Raw genomic sequence first — 23,509 nt, 5'->3', positions numbered from 1 at the left:
GAAACTACCAAGCACCAGCCAACGTCATACCTTCAAGGACCCACTGAGGGGTTCATACTGAGGCACCCCTACTGAAGCACAAGAGTTTCCCTCCAACCAGGAGGCCAATCATAGCACGACACATGTCAACGTCAAAATAAAGTTCACAGAGTCCCACATCAACCGCGGACAAAAGCTAGAGACTCTCCTCAACTATAAAAGAAGATCATTCTCCTACAATTAATCCCTAATGTCATTATTGTACTTAAACTAATCATTAGAACCCACTGATGATGATTATACTTAAACTTATGAATTTGTGTAAACCCTCTACTATTAATGAGAACTCATCTACCCAGTGGATGTAGCCAGACTTAGGGTGAACCACGTACATCTTGTGTTTGCTTCTGTATCTCTATCTCTTTACATATTTATCCTCACTAGTGACTCGAAGAAACCGAACGAAGGTCACAAACTTGACACTTTACGTTGTTCCAAAGTCTTCACTGATTTTGTGCATCAACAAATTCCATATTACTATTGGAGTTGGCTTCAAGTATTTTGGTTAGTTTTCCTGTGTAATTCATCACTCTAGGTAAAAAAATATAATAACTAAAGAATTTAAAGATGATATAGTCGTAATAAGATGAAGATTTAATTTTAATGGTTGACTCAATTTTTTTAATACAAATAATATATTTATATTAAAAAGAAGAAATTTAGAATAAACTATGATAATTTAGTTCAAATCCGCTTGACGAAGAATAACATTTAATATCTCTCACTTATAAAATAAACAGAAGTGTGCCCACCCAATTCATATACATGTATTACAGTATTCGTTACATGTGAGTGTGTGCCTAGCTATGAACACATGGTGTTACCCCAATTGCCCAACCTTACAGCTGGTTCCAGAAACCAACACAGTTGACTAGTATCGGGCCCATGCACCTACTCTCTCGATGTGCAGCCCTTCGTTTCTTTTTCTTTTCCTTCTCGTAAAGTAAACCAAATGATTATACTTGTTAATAATCATGTATTTATTATGATTTCATTTCATTCAAGAAGTAAAAGTACTCTCTCCCCTCTTGTTTCATTTGGAAAAACGCGATCCGAATGAAAGAAGAACACCGGCCGTATAAGAGATGATGATGATCGGTCGAAGTTTATATATTACAAAGGAAGCTTGTCTTTTTGAGGGGAATGTTGTCTGGTACGAGGTTAATTAAGTCGGCAATTCCTCGGACCAGGCTTCATTCCCCTCAACTAATGCTTCCATCTAATTTGCCAAGCATCTCTCTTCGTAAATTATTAGTTCTCGAATATCGTCAAGATCTCGATCCCCTGCAGAGATGATCGATGGATCTTCAGGTAGGTTAATTTTAACTACTCCCAAGATTTTTTCTGGTTATTTTATATTGATCATCTAACAGATTGATTTAATGATGATGCGGGCTTAGTTTGATCGTACTTCACGACTACAGGTATGAAAGAAGAGAAAATATCTATCATTTGCGTTTGACTCATGATTCAAATTTTTCAACATTAATACTGTGTGTGTGAATTTCTGTCAGCCTTCCTTTTTGTTCATCATTGGATAGATCTTTTCTCATGATGGGCACAACCCTAAATAGTGTTTCCAATCTGTGTGCTTTTCTTTGGCCTTAGCTAGGGTTAAACCTCCCTAGGTTTTTTCTTTTCTTTTTTAAGACCAATCAAAATTAGGGTTTTCATTTATTTGATAATCTGGATCCGTTATCTAATTACAAAATTAATAACGGTTATATCTGAATAATTGCTTTCGTTGTATAGTGGTAGTGGACGGCGGGTGGAATTGCAGAGCTGTCTGTATTCACGGTATCAGTATATGATAATATTGATCTTCACCCTTCTCAGCAGCTTTACTTACTGATCTCATTATATTATTTATTCCACTGAATAATGTATTGATATATACTCTTAGTGGAAGACTTAGGGATTCCAATTTCGAATCCTCTGCGTAGATATGGCATTTCCGTGAAGATATATCGGCACCGATCAGAGTGCGGACATATATTCTGTAGTATTGATTCCTCTTTATTGTGATCAGTTTGCTTTTGTAAAAGAGGTATTTCTTTCATCTTTTGAACAAATATTTCTTTACAATGCGTGTCATCTATCTTCCTGATATAGTTGTGTGTGCGCGCGCGTGCGCGCATGTATCTGTGTATGGAAATCTGGGAGAGGTTGTGTTAGATCAACTAAAAATAATTTCAGTTAGAAAGAAGGCAAGAGAAAACACATTTCTTTACCAGAAAATATAGCTTCGTTACGTTATTTTTATTTCAGTTTCTTCAACTTATTTACAGCATGATCTCCTCATTGCACAATTATATTGGTGATCGCCAATCAACCATTTATAGTCTTCCGCAGTTCAAATTGTAGCAAGTTTTTTTCCTTATGATCTGTTTGACTGATATTCCAATATCCCATCCTGTTTAATTCGAACCTTCATTGTTAGGTTGGCAAGACTATATATTGTGCACTAATCACAACAAAAAGCTAACAATATGTGGCCATTGATCTTAGTTTTAAGCTCGGCAAAAGGCTTATCAATGAATGATCGGGGTGGTAAAAAGTCTATCAGTGGCCATTGATAGACCTTTTCACCATCTCATTTTATGAAACTAATGTCAGTTGCTATGGTATAGTTTCTTGTAGTGAAGGTTAGTTATTGTAACAACTAGCAAGTAGCCACTAAAATCTATTTCATTCCCTTCAATTTTTCAGAATATACCAAGTCGGTTTACGTGTTTTTATTCCTAGGATTGTGACTATTTAAAACAAGGTGATGTTATTTGGACACACATGAAACTGACACACTTCTTAGAGCAAGTAGTACTTATAATAATAAAGTTCACCTCTATCGGAAACTGAAGAAAGTGTTGTCAAATGTATCAATTATTTGTATTTCAATAGTTTTATGTTTTGTTTGACAAAAAATATATGGTTTTATTGTTTCCAATAACGTGTGCATGAGCATGCATTGAGCACTAACACTCGCCTCTTCTCTTCTAATAAACTACCTCTTCCCTTCTAATAAACTACTTCATGCACATTTCTCAGTTTCTCATATATAGAAGGTTGGTAAGCTCGTTAGCTAGTAGAACTGTCTAAGGTCTGGGCCAGGCCACAACCGCGCACCTAGTAAATATATATTTGACAATTGTGAGTAGTGGGGTGCAGGTGTGTGCAATGTGCGAGACAAAGTTAAAAAGAAAAAGACTTTATATCTTCTGGGTGGAAAGGAAGGTACTGATGATCACTGGAAGTGTAGGTTTTTTATAGTGCCGCCTGCAGTCAAGTCGATGAGGCATCATGCCTTAATGCACTTTTTATTTAGTTTTTGGGATCGCCAAAAGCAACTTTTTCTGGTTTTAGTTGTGCAAAGATATATAAATCTCAATAGCGATTCTTTAAGAATGCCTGCACTAGCTGTGGGTTGTATGCACCAACCGACCAAATTCTGCAGTGCAGTAGTTGCTCTCTCTTTTATTGGGAGCTGGGATTAGTTTTTGCATTGATCAAGCATGTACTGCATGTGAAACACAAAATGTATACATACTGAGAATGTATATGTAACGTCTGGGCCACAACCGCATGATTATAGTAAAATGTACATATGAATCTAATTCACTTCCTGAACCACCAGCGGTTGACTCTAGGCATTTAGTCCTTACTAAGACAACAGCACTTACGTCTATGACACCACCACTGGTACCGGTTAGTAAAGTAGCTTTTCCCAACATGCCATAGTGCCTCCCAGTGGGTAGGAGCAGATCGAGTCCGTATCGCCACGGAGCAACTGACTTTCTTTCCTCCCAGATTGGCTTTCTTGCCTGAAATGACTTTCGGATGGAAAGAGGACTTAGCGCTTGAAACTCCTAGCTCAACTAGCGTTTCGTGCTGGTAGAAGGACTAATTCAGTCTATTGGGGCCTAGAGGAGCTATAGACTCTAGTTAGTCAGTTTCCTGGTGACTCCTTTGTCTTCGAGGAAGGGAAGATAATGACATAGAAACAACATCGTATTCTTGGATAGGAAATTGCCCATATACATAATAGGGTGAGTAGTGGGTGGCACTTGCAGGTGCGCAATGTGCGAAACAAAGCAATTAAAAAAAAAGACTTCATATTGTCATATTGTCATAAGTTACAGAAAGCGATTGCTGGAAATGTAGGTTTTATATATATTGCCACACCTACAGACTGCAGTCAAGTGATGAGTCGATGAAGCATCATGCCTTAATGCACTTTTTATTTCCATTATTCGGCCAAATGTAATCGATGAACATAACTCAATTAATATATTGCACTAATTTTGGATCGCCAAAAGAAAATTTTTGGGTTTTATTTCTGCAGTGCACTAGTTGCTTTACTCTCAGGACTTGCTACATTACAAGTACTTAGTAATATCACCATATATACTCCTTAAATATCATTACAGCAAATTTAACCCTTAAATTGTGATCAGAAAATTAAAAAAAAAAAAAAAAGTGTTCAATTGTGATTATACAAAATACTTGTAAATATTGGAACAGAATTCACAATTTACTAAAAAAATATATACAATAATAAGGACGTGACCATTTAACGGAGGAGTTTCCAATTATTGATGTATGGTTGCGATTATTTTACATCTAGACTTCTAGTCCTACAAATGTACAAAATTAGCTGATAGCTGTACTTATTTAATTGCAAGCATCATTTATCTTTTTGTGCATATAAATCTTATTTGGCATGAAATTACCCAATGGTGGAGTGGTATATGCTTAAGACAATCCATCTAAGTTGTCATGCAGATCATACTCAACTGTGTTAATCCAATTACAATCGGCAAAAAACAGATAAAAATCCTAGAATATCTGGTTTTGAGCTGTATCTTCTTAATTAACAATTTTTAAATTCTTAAAAATAGAATTTAATCTCAAAACATTTTTAAAATAAATAATAAAAACAATGTCTATAATAAACTCCAAAAAAATAAAAAATAAAGATGTACAGCTCATATCTAAGTCTTATTATGCAAACACAAAATAATAAAGGTGCAAATTAAATTCCAAAACTCCTAAATTCTAACCGTAAAAGGCCGAAATGGAAGGAGACATCCCATTGCACCACATTTCTCCTCCTCCCTTGATTCTCCCTCCTCTCTCTAACTAAAGTTTCTAGACCCCAAATCATCGATCGCTCTTCCTTCGTTGCAGGCTGTCAAGCCTGTTTCCCGCCGGTAGGGAAATCGGGGAGAGAAATAAGTCTCAACCCTTCTCTCCCCAAATACTCCTCCGACGTAACCCGCACCCACCCCCCAATGCCCTCTTCCTCCTCAGTTTTTACATATTACACCTTTACTTCCTCCAATATTGTTCCCAAGTACTATATCCTATATCTGTTCACTATTTCCATTCCATGCATAATCTCCAGTCCCATCACCTTCCGCCGCGTCTCTCACCGCCACGGCCAGCAGCTTTATTGCCGCCCTTACTTTTGTACAACGATATTGATCACATCTCCTCTTGTTTTACCGTAGTCGTGGTTAGGTAGCAATATATCGATATCGATACAAAAAAAAAAGTACATATATTCATAACCATCAGTATATTCGATATCGATATATACAAAAAGGAGAACAAACAAAAGGAGGGTTTGTCATAGCTATATAGCAAATCCATATATCCATCCTTCATCGAGATCATCAGAGCGATCGAGAGAGATAGAATATTATTCATTGATTAACTAATTAATTAATTTGTAAACAAATTAATTAATTAGTTAATCAATCCAATTGATATTTCGCTCGATGTTCTTCATTCCTTCAACGCCATTCCTCGACTCCGCCTTCGACGTTGCCACTTTACTATTCATCTCCGCCCTCATCGTCCTTTCCCTCCTCTCCATCTCCTTCATCTTCAACCTCTGCTTAAAGTCCCGCACCGCCCTCCACCTTCGGCACTTCAACTCCCTCTGGACCGTCCGATTCCTCCTCGTCATATTCATCATCTTCTGGTCCCTCAACGAGCTCCTCCGAATCCCCACCTTCCACCGCACCTACCTTTACCCTTTCCTCTCCGTCCTCGCCTCCTTCGAGGAGCCCCAGTTTTGCAAAATCCACGTGGCGCTCTCGTTAGGGTTATTCGAGCCTGCCTTCCTCGTCACCCTGCTCTTCCTTGTCGACGCCTCCATTGAAAAGAAGACCCCCAATGTCTCCTGGGCCATCGCATTCGTCCTCGCCACGTGTCTCCCCATGCTTCTGGTGCAAGTCCTCTTCCTGTTCTTCCACCCGTTCCACAAGCTCCACCTGCCGCTGCCGGAGATTTTTGTACGGAACTATGTCGTCCAGAAGGTCGAGTACGGCAGCAGCATGGTTTCATGCACATACCCTTTGTTGAACACCATCATGTTCGCCGCGTTCGGTGGCGCGTACTCGATGTGGTTCTTGTTTTCGTGCTGGAGGGTTTTGTCGTTGGTGATCAACAAGGGGCTGAGGTTGAGGATTTACACCCTTGCTGCCACGGTATTGGTGCCACTACCGCTGCAGATTATTCTCATGGGGATGACCGTGTTGTGGAAGCCGGACCACCCGGCGTTCACTGCCCTCTCATTCGCTGCGTTTTTGTCGACGCTAATTTGTGCAGCCGTGGGGCAGGGCATTTTGGTCATTAAGCCCATCGCGGACTCGTTAGCTGCCGGAGCAGATCGCTGCCGCTTGGTTCGGAAGCGGAAGCCGGCGGAGGGGGTGCAGATAATTGTGTCGGCTGATTAGGAAAACCATTAATTACTGGACGTGAATACAACACAATACATTCGATGATGACGATGAGGAAGATTACTTGATGTTCTAGTTAGAATTATGAGGGCCCTTTCGGTCACTTCACCATTCAAGAAATCTTGTTTTCTTTTTTGGGTAAGTACACAGATATGGAAGAATTCAGAAGAGGAAAATGAGAACCTGGATATTATTTGTACGCATGAATATTTGATGTTTTCCTTTCTTCTCCTTCTAGATTTGGTATAGAATTTTCTTTTTTACTTTTTCTTTAATTTTGGCTAAATTAATTACAAATTGTGATGATGAAATGAGAAAAAAATCATGTCTTGTCACACATTACTTCTCAAGTCTTCAAGTGTTTATTGTTCCTATACCAATGTTCTACTATACACATTTTGTTTATTACATATGTAAAATATATATTCAAGCAACTGCATGTTCATGTTATGGGGATGATTGGATGGAAGGATTTAAATAGTTAATTTGATGTTGTTAGCGCTAGTGAATCACACGGTGGTGGAATGAGAGTCTGAAATACCTCTATGAGCATTCCCAGTCTCCAAAAAGGATAGACTGCCATGACGAAGCATTTCATCCCTCACCTAGCCACCATCATGTATTCAAGAGCGATAGAAATCAAACATATGATGTAATACGGGGCTGAGAAATTTTTTTTCTAATGAACCCGAGATGTTTTACTTGTAACGAAATTTTTTTTTGCTGTGTAATTATAATAGTATTGTACTTAATTGCTTTCCATGTATCATGAATTCCAGTTCAAGCCCATAGAAATGCTCTTCATTAGACTGGTGGCCTGGTTATGCGTTTGGATTGGACTTCCCCATGTCTGTCTTTTACTACCAAACCCAAATCTTAACCACCGTCGTGAGTCTCGTGACCAGCAAATTGCACAATTTCATTTGATCCATGTTCATATTTTTAATCTAAATTATACTTTTTGTTTTATGTTATTTTTCCGGGACAATTTTGGTTTTGTATAGTGTTGGAACCAAATCTGAAAATCATGGTCAGACATTTAGTGTACAATTTTTTTTGTTGGAGTTTAATGTTCAACTTGAAGTGCAGATTTAGACCACACAGCAAAAGCAAAAAACTGAGTACGATTACCTTCCCTTCAAATTCTTCTTCTCTTTCTTCCATTCCTATTTGAACGGTCATGATTAAGTCAGATCAACATTTTGTGTTGACATTTTTAAAAAAGAAAGTGAGAGAGAAGGAGACTCCAGAAAAAAATGTTGAGTGACAATTAGAATGTGTTGTACAACAATAATACAAGGTCTTTTGTTATAAATCAATTAATCAACACTTTGATACCACATAAATTTTTTTATTTTTTCAATTAATCAGCTGGCGAAGTCATGACAGTTCACTATTTTATTTTGGATGTCAAACTATTATATCAGTTAATCAACATTTTGTTGCCACATGAGAAAATTCGAACCTACATCTTCTTAGCTAACAAACATTTAATTAGGTCACATCGGCGTAACTTCAAAGGACCACCCACTTAAAGAACAAAAAGTCGAAAACCAAATTGGTTGGCTGTTATAATCAAAGGTAGATGGCACTAAATTTTGAAACGTACTCGTTGGTGGAAAATGAAATGAATTAAAATTGATCGTAGCCACGAAGAAGTTTCATTTACCTCTCATTCCTAAAATTCCAATAAGACAATTAACACTAAGATGCGATTATTTTCTCCACAAACCACATATATTTAGGAATTGTAAATTGACTAACCAACCATTTGTTCAACAGTATTTTTCTTGTTGATGTTGTAAGATGTCGTAAGTTCGAGAATCCATCTCCTCTTTTGGTCAAAATAAGAAAATGTAAACTCAGTCATAAAATAGAATTAATGAACAAGGGGTATTATTTGCTTGAGAGATTTTTCAATATACCCAGAATACATACCATAACACAGTGGCAAAGCCAGAAATCGAAGCTAGGAGGGACCACTAAGCCATAAGAAAGAAATTCAAAGAAAAAAATAATATAACTAATGGGAGAAAAAGGTTCATTTTTTTGTAGTAAAATGAATAATTTTAATAAAAAAGAGAGTAATAAAGTCACAAATTTTTTTTTTTGAGATAATTATATCGTAAGTACTGAACTTCTTTATAAGTTCCTATAATGAAGTTGAACAAAAATTCATAATCATGGCTCAAAACTACAAATTTGAAAATTATCTTTGAAGATGAATTCTTCCTCTATTCCATATATATGTGGTTTCACTATAAAACAATACTCTATCATGCAAAATAGTGAACTAACTAAAGGAAGGCTAGTTGATATATGCCTTTGGTTTGATAACTATACTATTGGAAAACATATTTATTTTATCAATTAGAAAAACACAATAAAGTTAGCTGGGAGCAAACACACATAAGTCGAAGAATGCAGAATATCCAACTAAAAGCACATAAACAAAAAGTACAAAATGAAAAATTCCAGGTAGGCCATGACCTCTCCTAGTCCTCAAGTGGCTTTGCCACTACGATAAGACATATGTTATTATACAAGTGGAAGGAAAGTTTTTTTTTCCCCATCAAGTGTCCCTCCACTTGTATATAACATATGGCGTATGTGACCGTGCTCTCCCTCCACTTGTATATAACATATGGCGTATGTGACCGTGCTCTGGACTCACTAAAAAAGTTCTCGATTTGTTGAATATTAAACTTGCCATATTATTGGAGGGATTAGGATAAATGCTTGTGTGGAAAGTTGGAGAGCCAAAGAAAAATCAAAAGAAAAAGGAGGGAAAAAAAATGGAAATTAGATGCTCGACATAATCAATAATCACCTCCCCTTTTGGTTGAGTCTTTTGACTTAAAAAAACAGCTAAACCGTTCCCATTTTTGTGGGTCATGATCAAACGGCTATATCTGGAAAGATCTTCCTAGAATTTAGAATCCCATGTATCTCCAGATCTCTTGATCAAATGGTCTAGGAATGCCCATCACAAAACTTGTGCATCAATCAACCGCAGGATTTGGTTGATTAATCCTAAATTCAAGTGATTAAACTAAACTTTGCACTTAAGAGGACCAAGATATGAGGAGCACATGCATCTCTGTGGGCAATGTAACACGGTAGAAAATGGGCATGCATGATACCTGTTACGTCACAAGGATTTTGCAGTAATATCTGCCACAGAATCCGGCCCTAAATTTGAGCCGAGCAAGGCATGGCTCCCAAGTGGGGTTTAGTAGAAGCACGTAAAAAGTCAAGGAAATTTTGGGTAGCATGCTTGAAACCCTTGAATTTGGCAACCAGATCACGTCAACTATCCGACCTTGTACTACTTAACGCATACCAAAACAAAGTGGCCCTAGGGCTGCAGATTATGAGCAATTTGCGTGCGGCATCTCGTAAAGAGCAAGGAGAAGAACTTCTATATCGCAAACAATTTACTACAATAATATTTTAAGATAGTCTCGATTAAATTCAAATAAAGTTGTAGGTAGCAAAATTGAAAAATTGGAAGAGAATACAGGGGACAGTTGATGTGATCTGGTTGCCATATTCAAAGATTTCCCGCATGCTATCCAAAATGCCACGACTTTTTAAGCGCTCCTAGTATACCAGCAATTGCACTTAATCATTGTTTTATAGTAAAAATAATAGGTAATTAACAATATTTTATTAAGATAAACAAAATGTTAGTTGATAATTATTTCCAAAGAACTGCAGCACAAGTAATAGCTAAGGAAAATTAATGAAAAATGTTTGAAAACTTTGAGTTTTAACAAAAATAACAAAATTGAGTTGTAAATGAATAGTATCATGATTGACTTTAGAGTAAAAATGTGATTTTTCGTTAAAGTAAACAGTACTATGAATTTTTCGTTAAAGTTCCTAACAGGTAAAGAAACAAATATTTAAACCGAAAAATTAAATAAAATTAAGATGATGACGTGATGCTCCCTCATCTATAGTATTGGTCCAATCCAGTTGGACTTGGACATGTTCGAAGCATGTTACTGGACGGCTTCATATGGTGTGTGAAGCGCGTGACACCTCATTGTCGGGTCGCATTTTCCAATCATATGGACCCCATAAAACTGCTGACGAGGACGAGAAGCGTCGGCCACTTGTTGTCCATGTGGGTTTGATAGCTAAAGCTGCTTTGCAAGATTTCAATTCTTCCCTCTATTTTTACTTTTTATGAGAGGCGAATTCCCTTGCTTTATTTGTTGACGTGGAATCTCAAATGTGTGAATTGACACCCAAAAAATAAAATAAAATAAAATGTGTGATAAGACTATCCCGTTTATGGAAGAGGATCCTTTCCTGGGTTTAGAATGAGGATCCTCCTGATCACGAAATCCAGACCGTTTAAATTTAATTCAACTGTTACAATTATTATAATTTTTAGAGGACTTCTCATTTGAAACCGTTGAATTAATTTTGAACGGTCCGGATTTCATAATCAGGAGAATCCTCATCTTAAGCTCAGGAGAGGATCCTCTTCCCCCGTTTATAGCTGGATTTCTATGGTACCAATTGTTGCTTTATTGAATTTGTTTTATTAATAAACTTGTGATTTGACTTTGATTGTATTTTTAAATGTAAATTCAAACTCAAGTATAAAAATTATTCATCATTTCCATAATTAATTAATATCATAAATATTCCTTCTAAACGTTATAAAATTATCCCTTATCAATACTATTTTGCTAACGTATTAATTAATTAATTAATTCTACCTTATTTGTTTTGGTTGGATTAATAATTACATACCTTATTAGTTTTGGAATGAAAGAAACCAATTTGCAATTTTTTTTTTTTGAAAATAAGTTTAAAAGGGAGGGGGGGTTGCCAGAAAACTAGGACTCGTTCGAAAATGTTTTTAAAATGGCTGAAAGCATTTTTATTGAAAATGCTTCTGAAACCATTTTTTAGTAAAATAATAAAATGACAAGTGAATCCTAGAAAAACACTTTATTGTTTTATGCAAAAAACACATAACTGATGTTTGTTGCAATAAACAATTTATTTATTTTTTGAACCTAAAAATATTTTCTTTAAATTTTTTAATTATTTTAAAAGTAATTCTTAACAAGACCCTAATTTGCAATTGTTAATTACATATTCCAAATATTTGGAACGCAAATTAGTTAATTGCATATCAGAGACTTTTTACCGACACAGAATTCTGGTAATTACCATTAAAAATGAAATAAATAGTAATTATCAGGCGCGTTTTGTAAAACCTTCCTGCAAGTTGTAAGCCTCCAGACTTTTACAGCGTTTACGACTTTGATTTTATATCTTTTCCCACCCTCTAACCCTCTCCTTTCTGTATAAGGTAAGCAAACCCTATCTGCTCCTACGACAGCTACTATATAAACACCAAACCCCTCCCTCTCCAAAAACCTCTCTCAGCTTCTCCTTTTTCTCCATCGATATTTATGTTGGTTGTTGAATCCGATCATATATCATGAGCAATATTCCGAGATCGTTAACCGACTCCGCCCTAACCCAGTTCAACCTCACCATCTCCGCTTCCGATCCGTGGCCGTTTTCTTTCGTCTTCTTATAACCCTAACTCAACAACTTCAAGTTTCTCCACTGTTTTCTTGCTCTCTAGGGTTTTCTGATTTTCGGGTTTTTCGAGTTTTCGAAAAGATGGGATTTATCGCCGCCGACAGGCCCAGCAAGCACAACCACCTGAACTTCCACCTCCACTTCCCCCACCTTCTCCACCACCACCACGACAAGAACAGCAAGGAGCTCAAAGATATTCCGAAAGGCTGTATGGCGGTGATGGTGGGCCAGGGGGAGGACCAGCAGAGGTTTGTTATTCCGGTGGTCTACATCAACCACCCGCTCTTCATGCAGCTGCTGAAGGAGGCGGAGAAGGAGTACGGATTCGATCACAAGGGTCCGATCACTATTCCTTGCCACGTGGAGGAGTTTCGCACCGTTCAAGGCATGATCGATAGGGAGACTTCGTTCCACGGCCATCATCATCACCACCACCATCACCATCACAACCACTACCATCACCACTATGCCTGGTGTTTTAGGGTTTGATTTATTAATTGTGAAGATTATTAAGTAGATATAGATTTCTTAATTTCAGTTTATTAATTGTGAGCGAGGCATTGGATTCTTTTCTAATTCGTTGGGACCTCAAATATTATTAATTTGTTTGGATTTCTTGTATGATGTCTTATGGATTAGTGGATGATTTTTCATGACAAAAAATCGATGGATCATCATCGTCATTCTATGTATGATTTTTGGGAATATTCGTTTGGAGACGTAATCTTTTTCTTTATTCTTGTTGTTAATGTGAAATGAATATATAAAAGTGGGAAGGAAGTTGCTGGTTGCTGGTTGTTGGAGATAAGAAATTACACAAACGTATAATACTCGGTTCAAAACATCAAGGGTGTGTGCCTTTGGAGAGATTTTAAATGTGCCGGCAACGCTAGCGGCATGATGTTATTGTTATTATACACATAGAGGAATTTTTTTTTTCCTTCTTCAAGTGTTCATTCACTTGTATAATGACATCTCGTTTAAAGAAATTTTTCAGTATACTCGAAATACGGTCCGATGACACTTGGTTTACCGACCATAGTTCCGCCACCCTAAAAAATCTCTCGTTAAAGACTTACTCACACCCATTAGGTTTAGTTGAAGATTTCGATTTTTATATGTTGGATTATATTTGAAATTTTGCTCCACAACTTTGGATCTCATCGTAACAACTGATTTAGCCATATTTTTCTCCACTTATATCAGAGCTCTTAATCTTAACCTTCATACTTAGGAGTTATACTTCGAAATTGTAAATTAACTTCGAAGAGTTACTTAGGATGGTGAGTCATACTCAACGAATATATTACGTCAACTTGAATATTAATTGTTTCATTTTTATAATTATATGACCTGCTCATTTAGCATTTATAAATAAAAGTGTGAAGCCAGCACAAATTAATATTTTGAAATTTTGATCCAATCATTTGATTTCGTCTACCTTCTGCATTCCACCGCTGTCCCATCCCCATGTGGAAGATTGGTCGTTTATTTCTCATGTGAAATGTCAAGCGTTTTTGAAACAGTCGAGTTTGGGCATGTAGACATGCTCCTCTTTCAAAGGTCACCTGAGCAATATTTCTCAATTTGATACTAGCATTTGCCTACACATTAACACATATTTTTAGAAATTGAGAAGGAGAGAGGAAGAGAGAACGTGGGGAGAGTGAGAGGTTTTTTTTTTTTTTTTTTTTTTTTTTTTAATACTGGAGGTAGTTTAACATCACGTGTAGGCTGTAGGTAAGGCTTCAATAAAAAACAGTAAAATTTGGACCTATGAAATTACATTATTGCCTATCATTTTTTTTGTGTAATAGAAGACTAAGTTGTCTTTTCATCCTTTTAAAGTTGACAAAGAGGATTTCATTAGTTAGTAGAGATTATTTGATAAGGTCAATTGTTACCCAAGTAAACGAGTAGCGTGATTGTTGGCAAGTTGGGAAGACTTTTGCATTTGGCTGCATAATATAATCAAACCTGATGTATATCAATTGTCGTCCAATTATATACACTGATGATTGAACTGAGATCATCTTTGGATTTCTGTGTCCAGAGCCGACGGACTCTAAGATCCGGACTATTCATTTTGAATCTTGCAGTCCTCATTTGCTCATTCTACTAGCCCACCGCATATAAACTAATGGTCTAAATCTCTCTCTCTCTTTAACGGTGCGAATCTCTAAGTCTTTGAACTCTAAACATAGATATTAGGAAAACATCTCGACTCCTGATTATTAAATATGTGACAGTGTGGCTATTGCATCTCGGCTAAGGAGTGCCGCATGCCGCCGATCGTAGGCAAGAACCACGCCAATTTGCCAAGGAGAGGTTTATTGTATGTTTGTTTGACTTTGATCAAAGGGCCAGCCACTGACCAAGTGCAACCCATCCCACCAACACGTAACTTTGATCGTAAGCAAACGTAGAAATCTAACCAATATTTTATGGAATTCAATTAAAGGTAACCATATTGACACCATTGGATTGAAGGAAAATTAAAGGGAATTTAATTATCATCGCGTTTTAAATTAAAAACTTAATTAGTAACTTTTCAACAGTTATTTTTGTAGATTTTCAAATATGACTCAATTTTTTTTTTTTTTTTTTTTTTAATAAATTAAAACTCTGTATGTGTTAGTTTATCTTATGTTGTCAGTCTCAAACCCGAATAACGAAAAAGGGCAAGTGTCAAGTAGTCAACAGGCAGCATTCAATTTTTCAAGTCGAATCCAAATCTAAAACGATATTAAGCTAAAGCTAGGTCGTTACTCGGAGGTGATTTGATGTGGCGTCAAGGCACAATGATAAGTAAGCAACGATCACTGTATCTCCATCGGACGCCCGGATGCAACGTAAACGGGCCATAGATAAAACAATTATAAGTTTCTAAAGTTTCGCAACATGAAGCTCAGAGAAGTGAAATTATAATGCAAAGCGTTCTTCTAAACTTACACTTGTAAACATTAATATTGGAATGTCATTACAAAACTCTGTAACCTTACCTTCAAAGGATTTGAACACAAAAATAACCCATACAAATGTAAATGCAAAAGCTTTCTTCGATGGCATTGCCTCTACCATCGCAGCAGTCGCAACTGGTAGGAAGATGTCGATGCGTTTTCAAGGGTCTTGAACAAATTCTTCTGCATAAAATCTCTCAAATTATTGACATGGACCTATATCTCTTCACTCACAACCTGACACTCCATTGTCACCTTCACTCGCCAAAGGGGCGGGCAAGGTTCTAAAAGAATTCGAAACACTGTTGGTAAATTTTTGAAGAGAACATTATATATCCCGGTTACATTTATGGACGTCTAGTATTGGAACTACGCACTGTCACACCATGCAAAAATTTGGTGTATCCAAGAAGCGTAAGTTTTCTGTCTGAAGGTCGGATCCAGTCATTGAGTAATTGATAAGATGTGGGACCAAGATTCATTTCCTGCATAACGTTTTATTTTTCTTCAGTTTGCTGGTAATCATTTGACAAACTGACGCAGATACTTGGTTCCATATGATATTTTGAAAGTGACAAGTACACAAGCAATTGTACGGAAGACTGATGTTCGATGTGCATACCTGTGCCAACTCCTCAACAGAGATGACCCGGTTTCCTTCATTTTCGAAATGCTCAAATGCCGTACTTGCAATGTTCTCCCATCCTTCATGAGCTTCTAGCTGATATGAACTTATTGCAGCGACGCAGAACTCTTGAAAGTCCATCTTCTTGTGTGAGAGGGGTTCCATCTTGAATTAAAAACTAGAATATGAGTATATGCCTCATGCAAAAGCCAAAATTAAAGAAATAAAATGAAAAATTGTATTGGAAAAATGGTTTTGTTTATCAATTCTATTGATTCTATGAAGGCTGTGTTTGTCAATAGAAAAGACAAGCCAGCAATGAAAAAGTCAGAGAAGAGAACAAACTCAAGACCAAAAGTTCTAGAATCCTCCAATATTAAGAAAAAAAAAGGTGTGTTCTCTTTGTTTCATTGAATATAACCATACAGAAAAAGACCGCTATTCCGCCTGACCTATCTCAGAATATCCAACAGTGTGCATTTTATATCATTTAAAATAAAAGTTTTAAACAAAAAGCAAATACGCAAGTTTCAACTTTGCATAGGAATCTACTATACATGAAATTAGCAAACAAATTTGGGACCATTCCACCGTTGAAATCAAAGAACGTGAAGGCATCAAGATCGCTTACCAAATTTATAATGTCATAAACCCTTGACATCTTCATGGCATCAGTTGAATTTTTCATGAGGGCCTGCAATATTCTTCACGATAAGTTGAAAAAGTCATGAAAAAACAATGAAGATAAAATCATTTGAAACATCTAACTATAGTAGAGATATTGAATTGCCCTATTATACCACGTACATAGATAATACGGGTCCAAAATGGGATCCTAAAATGTAACAAAAGAAGTATTGTTAAAGCAATAAGAACTCTGACTAACCGTTCTGAAATTATCAAGGGACACGTATCCATTTTTTGGATCCAAGAGCCTAAATTGAGCCCTAAGATAGATGAGCTCATCTTCTGTTAAAGCCTTGGAGAGAGCCTGTGAACAACGAAATATGTTACAAACTTGCAAAGGATGCCTTCTAAAATCACAAATGTGGGTTTGTGTTTGTGTGTATGAAAGATTTCATTGCCCCAAAATTATGCCATTCATGCCTGACGACACCCCAGCTTGTTAGCTTCGATTTTAAGTTGTTTCTTCTTTTTTCTTTCCAATTCTTTCTTCACATTTTGGGGGATTTGGAGGGCACGTTTTCTTGTGAAGGAGTGTTACCTTTAGTGCTGCACGCTTGAAGGGTGAGGACCAAACATACGATTTAACCAACTTGTAGATTAAAATATCTAAAGGCACATCATGTTTTTCATCTCGTAACCATGGGTGAGCTGTGAACACAAGAAATAGTTATCAGGATACCTCAACAGGAAATAACTGTACACGCCACTAGCAGGGTTATTTGGTGCAAAATATGATTAAGGATGTATGAAATATTTAAAACCAACTTACTTAAAGCTTGGGCAGCAGTCATTCTTTTCCTGTGGTCCTTATTCAGAAGCCTTTTAAGAAAATCTTTGGCTTCTGAGGAGACTGAAGGCCAAGGAGAATCATCAAAATTAGGATCAGCTCTTAGCACTGAACGAAAGATTCCTGATTCAGTTCGTGCCCAGAAAGGTCTACTTCCACATAGCAATATATATGTTATGACACCAACACTCCACATATCTGCTTCGAGACTGTAAGATCTATATAACACCTCAGGTGCAACATAGTATGCACTTCCAACAATATCATTGAGACGTTGATCTGCACATGTAAAACTAAATGTTCTGTGAAAACAATGCAATGTTCAGATAACTAAAGTCTTATAATTAGATTGATTTCTAAGGAGGGAAGTTTCATTTCTCACACGAATATGCCAACATATCAGGTAAAAAATAAAAAATAAAAAAAAACCCTCTTTGAAAAAGGTTAAAGAAAATACTTCCAATGAAACAAATAGTTATTGACGAAGCTTGGCAACACAATAAACAATAATAATCATATAGGTAAGAACTTCATGACAAGAAACAATTAGCAGTTGCACATCATATATTGAAGCAAACGTATAGTGTGGAAAGCAACCATTACCAGGCCTAATAAGGTCAGAAAGACCAAAATCAATAACCTTCATTGGAGCATCCTCATCTCTTGTTGTGAAAAGAAAATTCTGCCAAGCATTCATAATGAACAGAGTTATTAGTTACTGGTTGGAATGAGAACGTGAAGAATTGAAAAATACATGTGAACATCCACAATTATCTAACTGTGAGTTCAAACTTTCTTCTGAATGTAGTACCTCTGGCTTTAGATCACGGTGTACGACACCTTGGAGATGACAGAAAGAAACAACACTTAAAATTTGCACAACAATAGTTTTAGCATCCTTTTCTGTGTATCTTCCACCCCTGCCACAAAGTAGTGATTAAGAATAAATCCTTTAACTCATACAATCCGAAAGTGCAAATTACAAGTACAATACAAGAAAGAAAATAAAGCATTTCATTCTACCTCGACAAAATCTTATCCAGTAGTTCTCCACCTTCACACAACCTGTAAGGTCAGCAAGATCAGAAAACTTCAAAACATGCTTATCGGCCAAAATACTGATGTATTCATACAAAGTTGAACAATGGCTTCAAGTTTCTATGAATAACATGATTAGGTTATTGAAAGAAAAAAAAGGTTCATACTCCATGACAATGTAGACGTTATGGTCATCCTCAAACGCATCGTAAAATCTGACCAGATTCTTATGTCCAGCTAATGCTTTCAGTATTTTCACCTCTCTGCGAACATCTTCAATAGCTATTGCCGTTGTCATCTGCGAAAAGATCCCTCATTTAATTACCAATATAACTTCAATTAAAATTTATAAGCAGTAACTCAGTAAACCCAAATACCGTGCTGATGCAGCAGTAAGGGTAATGACTAATGAGTTCAAAGACAGAGATCAACAGGCGAAAAAGTTCTTCGGATTCGACTTGTTGCAGGGAAGTATAATTCACATAACCATTGCTTAATCCAGTGATCAGATTCCCCAACTAATTAAATTTTACCAATTTCATGCAAAAGTAAAAAAGCTGATTACTAGAAATACTAATTGCTTCAACACAAATGGATGCAATTTGCCCTTTAAATTCATCCAAACTTACTTAAAATAAACAAAGAAACAAGCTTTATATACCAAACAAGAAAGTGACAATTCAACTAAATTATTAAAACAAATAATTCATCAATAACAAGCATCGTCACCTTCGCTTTGGCTATGATCTTGACGGCGACCGGCTGTCCTTTGAGCTCTCCTTTCTTGCCCTTGGCCCAGCAAGTATGACCAAAATGCCCTCGACCCACCTCCTTCCCCAGCTCAAACTTTGCCCCAATGTTCTTCCCATACCCAAAGCTCTTGTCCAGTGCTCTCTCTCCTCCCTCGCCTTCCACGCCCCCTGGATGCTCCTCCGGTATCGGCCCATCCTTTGGCTTCACCTCACGCCCCTGCCGCCGTCGAAGCACCTCCATGATCGGTTTCGCCGGAGACGGAGGAGGTAAGGGCCACCTGAACTTCCTCCCCGGTGTCCTCGCCGGCGACGGCGCAATTCCGGCGGGAAGCGGGCTCGGGCACGGACTGGCCGAGAAGGAGTTGGCCGGAGTGTGCTTGCCGGAGTGAGCATCGCCGGGTCTGGAGCTGGGCGGCACCGGCGCCACTGGCGAGTGTTTTGACTGCTGGGCGGCTGCGGGCTTGTTGTCGGCCTCGGAAACGGCGACGTTCTTGCTGCAGCAAAGTCCCATCGTTGAATTGTTAGGGTTTTGGAGGAGCGAGGAGTCAAAGTAAGTGCATCGGACGGTGGAGAAAATCCGACGACTTGTTAAACAGGCGGGAGAGAAGGAGGAGGAGGGAGGAGAGAAATGTGAAATAAAGAGAGAAAAGAAATGCAAATAAGTGAAATCTTGGTGGTATTTATTTGGTGTAAGTTTGAATGTTGGGGAGTTACATGTTAATCTGACAGCTGATCGTGAGGCTTTAATGTTGCGTGATTAATGCCTGACCGTTGATTTTAATCATGTGTTATTTCAAGTTGGTCTCATCTACCATAAGTAATGCGTCCAAAACACAAAGTAAAAACATTAGATGTCATTATACATTTCGAGGAGTACTAAAATAAAATTTTCCTATGTGATCTTCCGTCTTGTGTTATGAACACATTAAAAAAATCTTTACTCAGTTAATTGGGCATACCTCATCTTTAATAGACGGGTAGGAAATCACCTTGAAATCAATTTTAACCGAGTAGAAGGATTTGAAGTTTACACGCAAATGAGTTGCTCACTTGTGTATCTTTCTTAATACCTAATTGCATGTGTACTTAGTTATCATGAATAAAATAAGTCATAAATTTGAGAGGAAAAATAATGGGAATACGATGTTCCCTCTAATCAATTTACTTCATGATATAGAAAGCTTTACTTCTTCAGAGAAAAATCCAACACTCTTTTCTGGAGCTTCTACGGATCAAGCTGATACTACGAGGGATTGTCTTGATCCCTTTAGCCTGTTGGGAGGTTAATTATGACAAATCTAAGCTCTTTTGCTCTCCAGATAATATTCAAAACTAATATAATTACGACAATGCTGATATGCGAGTTTAAATCTCAAATTTTCATTTCAGCCAACATCTCGAATCTAAAATTAATCTTATAATGGAACCGCACACAAGATAACATGCTCTAACGTCACACTCGTGTCATATACACATGCATATAATAAGAGAAAGCCTGGCTTATTATTTAATAGACTATGATATTATTTTTTTATTGTCATTGATTGACAATTGGGTTAACCGAATTAATCAAACTGTTCTAAATACAAAAAAAAAAACGCGTTTTCCTAGAATATTTCTTAATTATTATACCAATTTTGTTCTCGGCAAAAATATTATAATATTGGGATCGGAAGAGGATGACAGACTTTGTTCTTCATCTTCGAGATCGTTACTTTTGTAATTTGTACACTCTTTTCTTTGAATACAACGTTGTTTTTGTTTACACGTGGATGTTGGTTTTGTTTAGACGTGGATGTGTTGCAAAGTTCAATCATTTGTAATCATGGTTCTTCTAGATAACAATTATAACTTCACAAGATATATGACGAGAAATTTACATATAATTATGTTGGATATATTAAATGATGCATAACAAATGGCCGAATGAATTTAAAAGGAAATGGACAGTCAAAAGACAATGGGACGCAATGGAAATTTGCATATTTGGCGTTCAAACGAGCTCATGATATATTTTCGGAAAGAGAACAACGTTGCGGTTCAAATTCTTGGCTTTGTTGTGATATACGATATATTTTGGCTATTTAAAGTTGTTTTAGCCTTCAAAACGCAGTTTTGATATTCGTAATAAAAATCGGACCTTTGACAACTTTTCTAACTTAATAAGTTGGGTTTGTGATAATTTGTAATATACACATGCTTGTGAAAAGTAGGATAAGTAAAAAAAGTCTTTGAATTTTTTTGACTAATACTACTATAAGTATTAGAAAGCCATTCGATTAATGTCAATTAGTGTTGTTTTTATTACCAAAGTCTTTGAGTTGTTCTAAGTAGTTATAATCCTTTATTTAACTCGTTGGATGATTCTGTAATCGTCAATTCATGTTAATCAAATTATTCTTTTGGATTTCTGTTTATTTAACTCATTGGATGATTCTATAATCGTCAATTCATGTTAATCAAATTATTCTTTTGGATTTCTATATAAACGGGTGGATTCTAGAAACCTTTGTTCTTTAGGATTTACGTTTGTAATCCTTTAAGCTTTGTGGTGCGTCACAAAATGACGATTTTTAAGTCTAACAAGTTGTCTTGTGTCACCATGTCATCACGAAACAATCATTTATATCATTTATTGAATGAGTAATGCACTTTTTGAATACATGCTAAACTTGTTTTGAACAGTTCGAGTCCTAGGGACTCCAACAATATCATCAAATAAACGAATTATAGTTCATTTAAGTGAATTTTCAAAATAATGGTACTTAAGATTCATATTATAACTGTAATTGACAAGACTGTTGCCACAACATTCTTCTCTTGATAAACATGAACCAACTCGCAATCCACTGCTTTAACATTCTAATTATACGTGGCATGTAAGTTTTTCTCCTGCATATGCTATGTGCATATGTACTATATGGTGGCTGCCGCACTAGAAGTTCAATGTAGTCACCATTCACATGGGGGGAAATGGATTTGAGAGGCAGCGACCAATCAAAAGAGTAGGTGACCAAATCAAAGTCACGAAGGTTTGCAGTTTGAAGTTGGAAGATTTTTGAATCTTCCTTTACCAAAGTTGGGAAATGTTCTCTGTTTTGACTTCTCTTCATCTGGATGTTTCTTAGAATTAGAGAGGGACAAGGAATGGAAACAAGATGAATTAGTCTTAACCGCTTACGGCGTTGACAAAGTTTTAGCGCCTCTAGTTTTATTTAACGGCAAATAGAAAGTCGTACCGGATGGCTTGTTTTCCTATCGTCTTCGATGCCAACGGGCAACCGGATTATTTAGTGAAGGGCAGAAGTAGGAGATGTTGAATTGAAACGATCTGCATTCATTGTTAAGGAAGGACTGCCGCAGTTTAGCTCAATTGGTGGAACTAAGACAGATCATTGAAACGATCAATGTTGTAGGACAGGAGCAGCAGGAGGAGGAGGGGGAGGAGGAGGAGACACCAACTCATTGGGCTTTGGATTTATATTGTTATAAAAGTCGGCCCAAAATCTCCCCCCCCAATAATATTGGGCCGCCATTTGGGCTTTGCGTAAAAATAATATATAACATCACCCAATGACTGTTCAAAAATAAAAAAATAAAAAAATAAAAAATACACCCATCACCCAATGATGAAGTTTTGATGAAATGAGATCCACTTCGAATTTATGTGTCCAAAGCTTGTAAATTGAAGAGATTCAGGTCATTCAAGAGATAGAGAAAGGAATATGGGCTGTTAAGTTTTTGGGTTCTTGTGAAGTTGGTCAGTAGAATGGGCTGATGAGGTTGTGTGATTGAAATTGAGTGATTCAGATCTCTTGGTCCGCTGGCTCCGAACACAGAGATTTGTAATGAATCTCAATCTAGTTTTGATGACTTAACAGTCTAACATACAAATGTTATTAACTATTGGTACGGTTATAAAAGTGCTTTCTAACTATTGGTATAAAAGATTTGTAATTCGAAATCATAAAAATGCGTATGAGCATTAAGTATTTCAAGAAAAATAGTACTAAACAAGGCATAAGATTGTTTGCATTTCTAATTTGTTTTCTTTAAATTGCCTGTATTTAAAAAAATAAAAAAATTGTAATGGATCGTGGAAGTTTGTTTTATGGCATCAAGCTTGACGTGTGCACTCGTTTCAAATTTTCTTATATTTTTTAGTTCATCACATTTAACAAGTTTTTAATAGTGATCTGATATCAACTCGAATGTTAACGAGTTGACATGTTATCTTTATTTCGCGTCGAGTTATAAGTGATAAAACCCTATATAAATATCTCAATTAAAAAACAAATCTA

The 23,509-nt window shown here is 36.7% G+C and overlaps 3 protein-coding genes across 4 annotated transcripts; 2 read left to right on the top strand and 1 right to left on the bottom strand.

Moving 5' to 3' along the window:
• The first annotated feature begins 5,126 nt into the window (after nt 1–5,126).
• On the top strand, nt 5,127–7,132 carry LOC137721036 (uncharacterized). The gene has a single exon (XM_068460159.2). The coding sequence runs from the start codon at nt 5,817–5,819 to the stop codon at nt 6,777–6,779; it is 963 nt and encodes a 320-aa protein (XP_068316260.2). The 5' UTR covers nt 5,127–5,816; the 3' UTR covers nt 6,780–7,132.
• A 4,981-nt stretch (nt 7,133–12,113) lies between these two features.
• On the top strand, nt 12,114–13,095 carry LOC137721375 (auxin-responsive protein SAUR32). Its single transcript, XM_068460470.2, has one exon. It carries the CDS (start codon nt 12,441–12,443, stop codon nt 12,846–12,848), a length of 408 nt encoding a protein of 135 aa, XP_068316571.2. The 5' UTR covers nt 12,114–12,440; the 3' UTR covers nt 12,849–13,095.
• Nucleotides 13,096–15,296: 2,201 nt separating this feature from the next.
• Nucleotides 15,297–19,894, bottom strand: LOC137720197 (CDPK-related kinase 4). Of its 2 annotated transcripts, none has more exons than XR_015960481.1 (11): nt 19,186–19,856; nt 18,624–18,754; nt 18,442–18,483; nt 18,230–18,338; nt 18,022–18,100; nt 17,401–17,697; nt 17,170–17,279; nt 16,831–16,935; nt 16,576–16,648; nt 15,942–16,109; nt 15,297–15,804 (listed from the first exon to the last, which is right to left on the bottom strand). XR_015960481.1 is itself a non-coding variant. In XM_068459234.2 (11 exons), exons 1-11 carry the CDS (start codon nt 19,717–19,719, stop codon nt 15,667–15,669), a joined length of 1,776 nt encoding a protein of 591 aa, XP_068315335.2. In that variant the 5' UTR covers nt 19,720–19,894; the 3' UTR covers nt 15,297–15,666. The 2 variants fall into 2 exon arrangements, 1 of the variants encoding a protein (XP_068315335.2); XM_068459234.2 differs by having other exon boundaries at nt 16,576–16,638; nt 19,186–19,894.
• Nucleotides 19,895–23,509: the final 3,615 nt, after the last annotated feature.

The sequence above is a fragment of the Pyrus communis genome, chromosome 1 (genome assembly GCF_041283825.1).
Source record: "Pyrus communis isolate YQ-2024b chromosome 1, ASM4128382v1, whole genome shotgun sequence".
Lineage (NCBI taxonomy): Eukaryota > Viridiplantae > Streptophyta > Magnoliopsida > Rosales > Rosaceae > Pyrus > Pyrus communis.
Note: the sequence above shows the minus strand (reverse complement) of the source record. Positions and strands in the feature narration are given on the sequence as shown.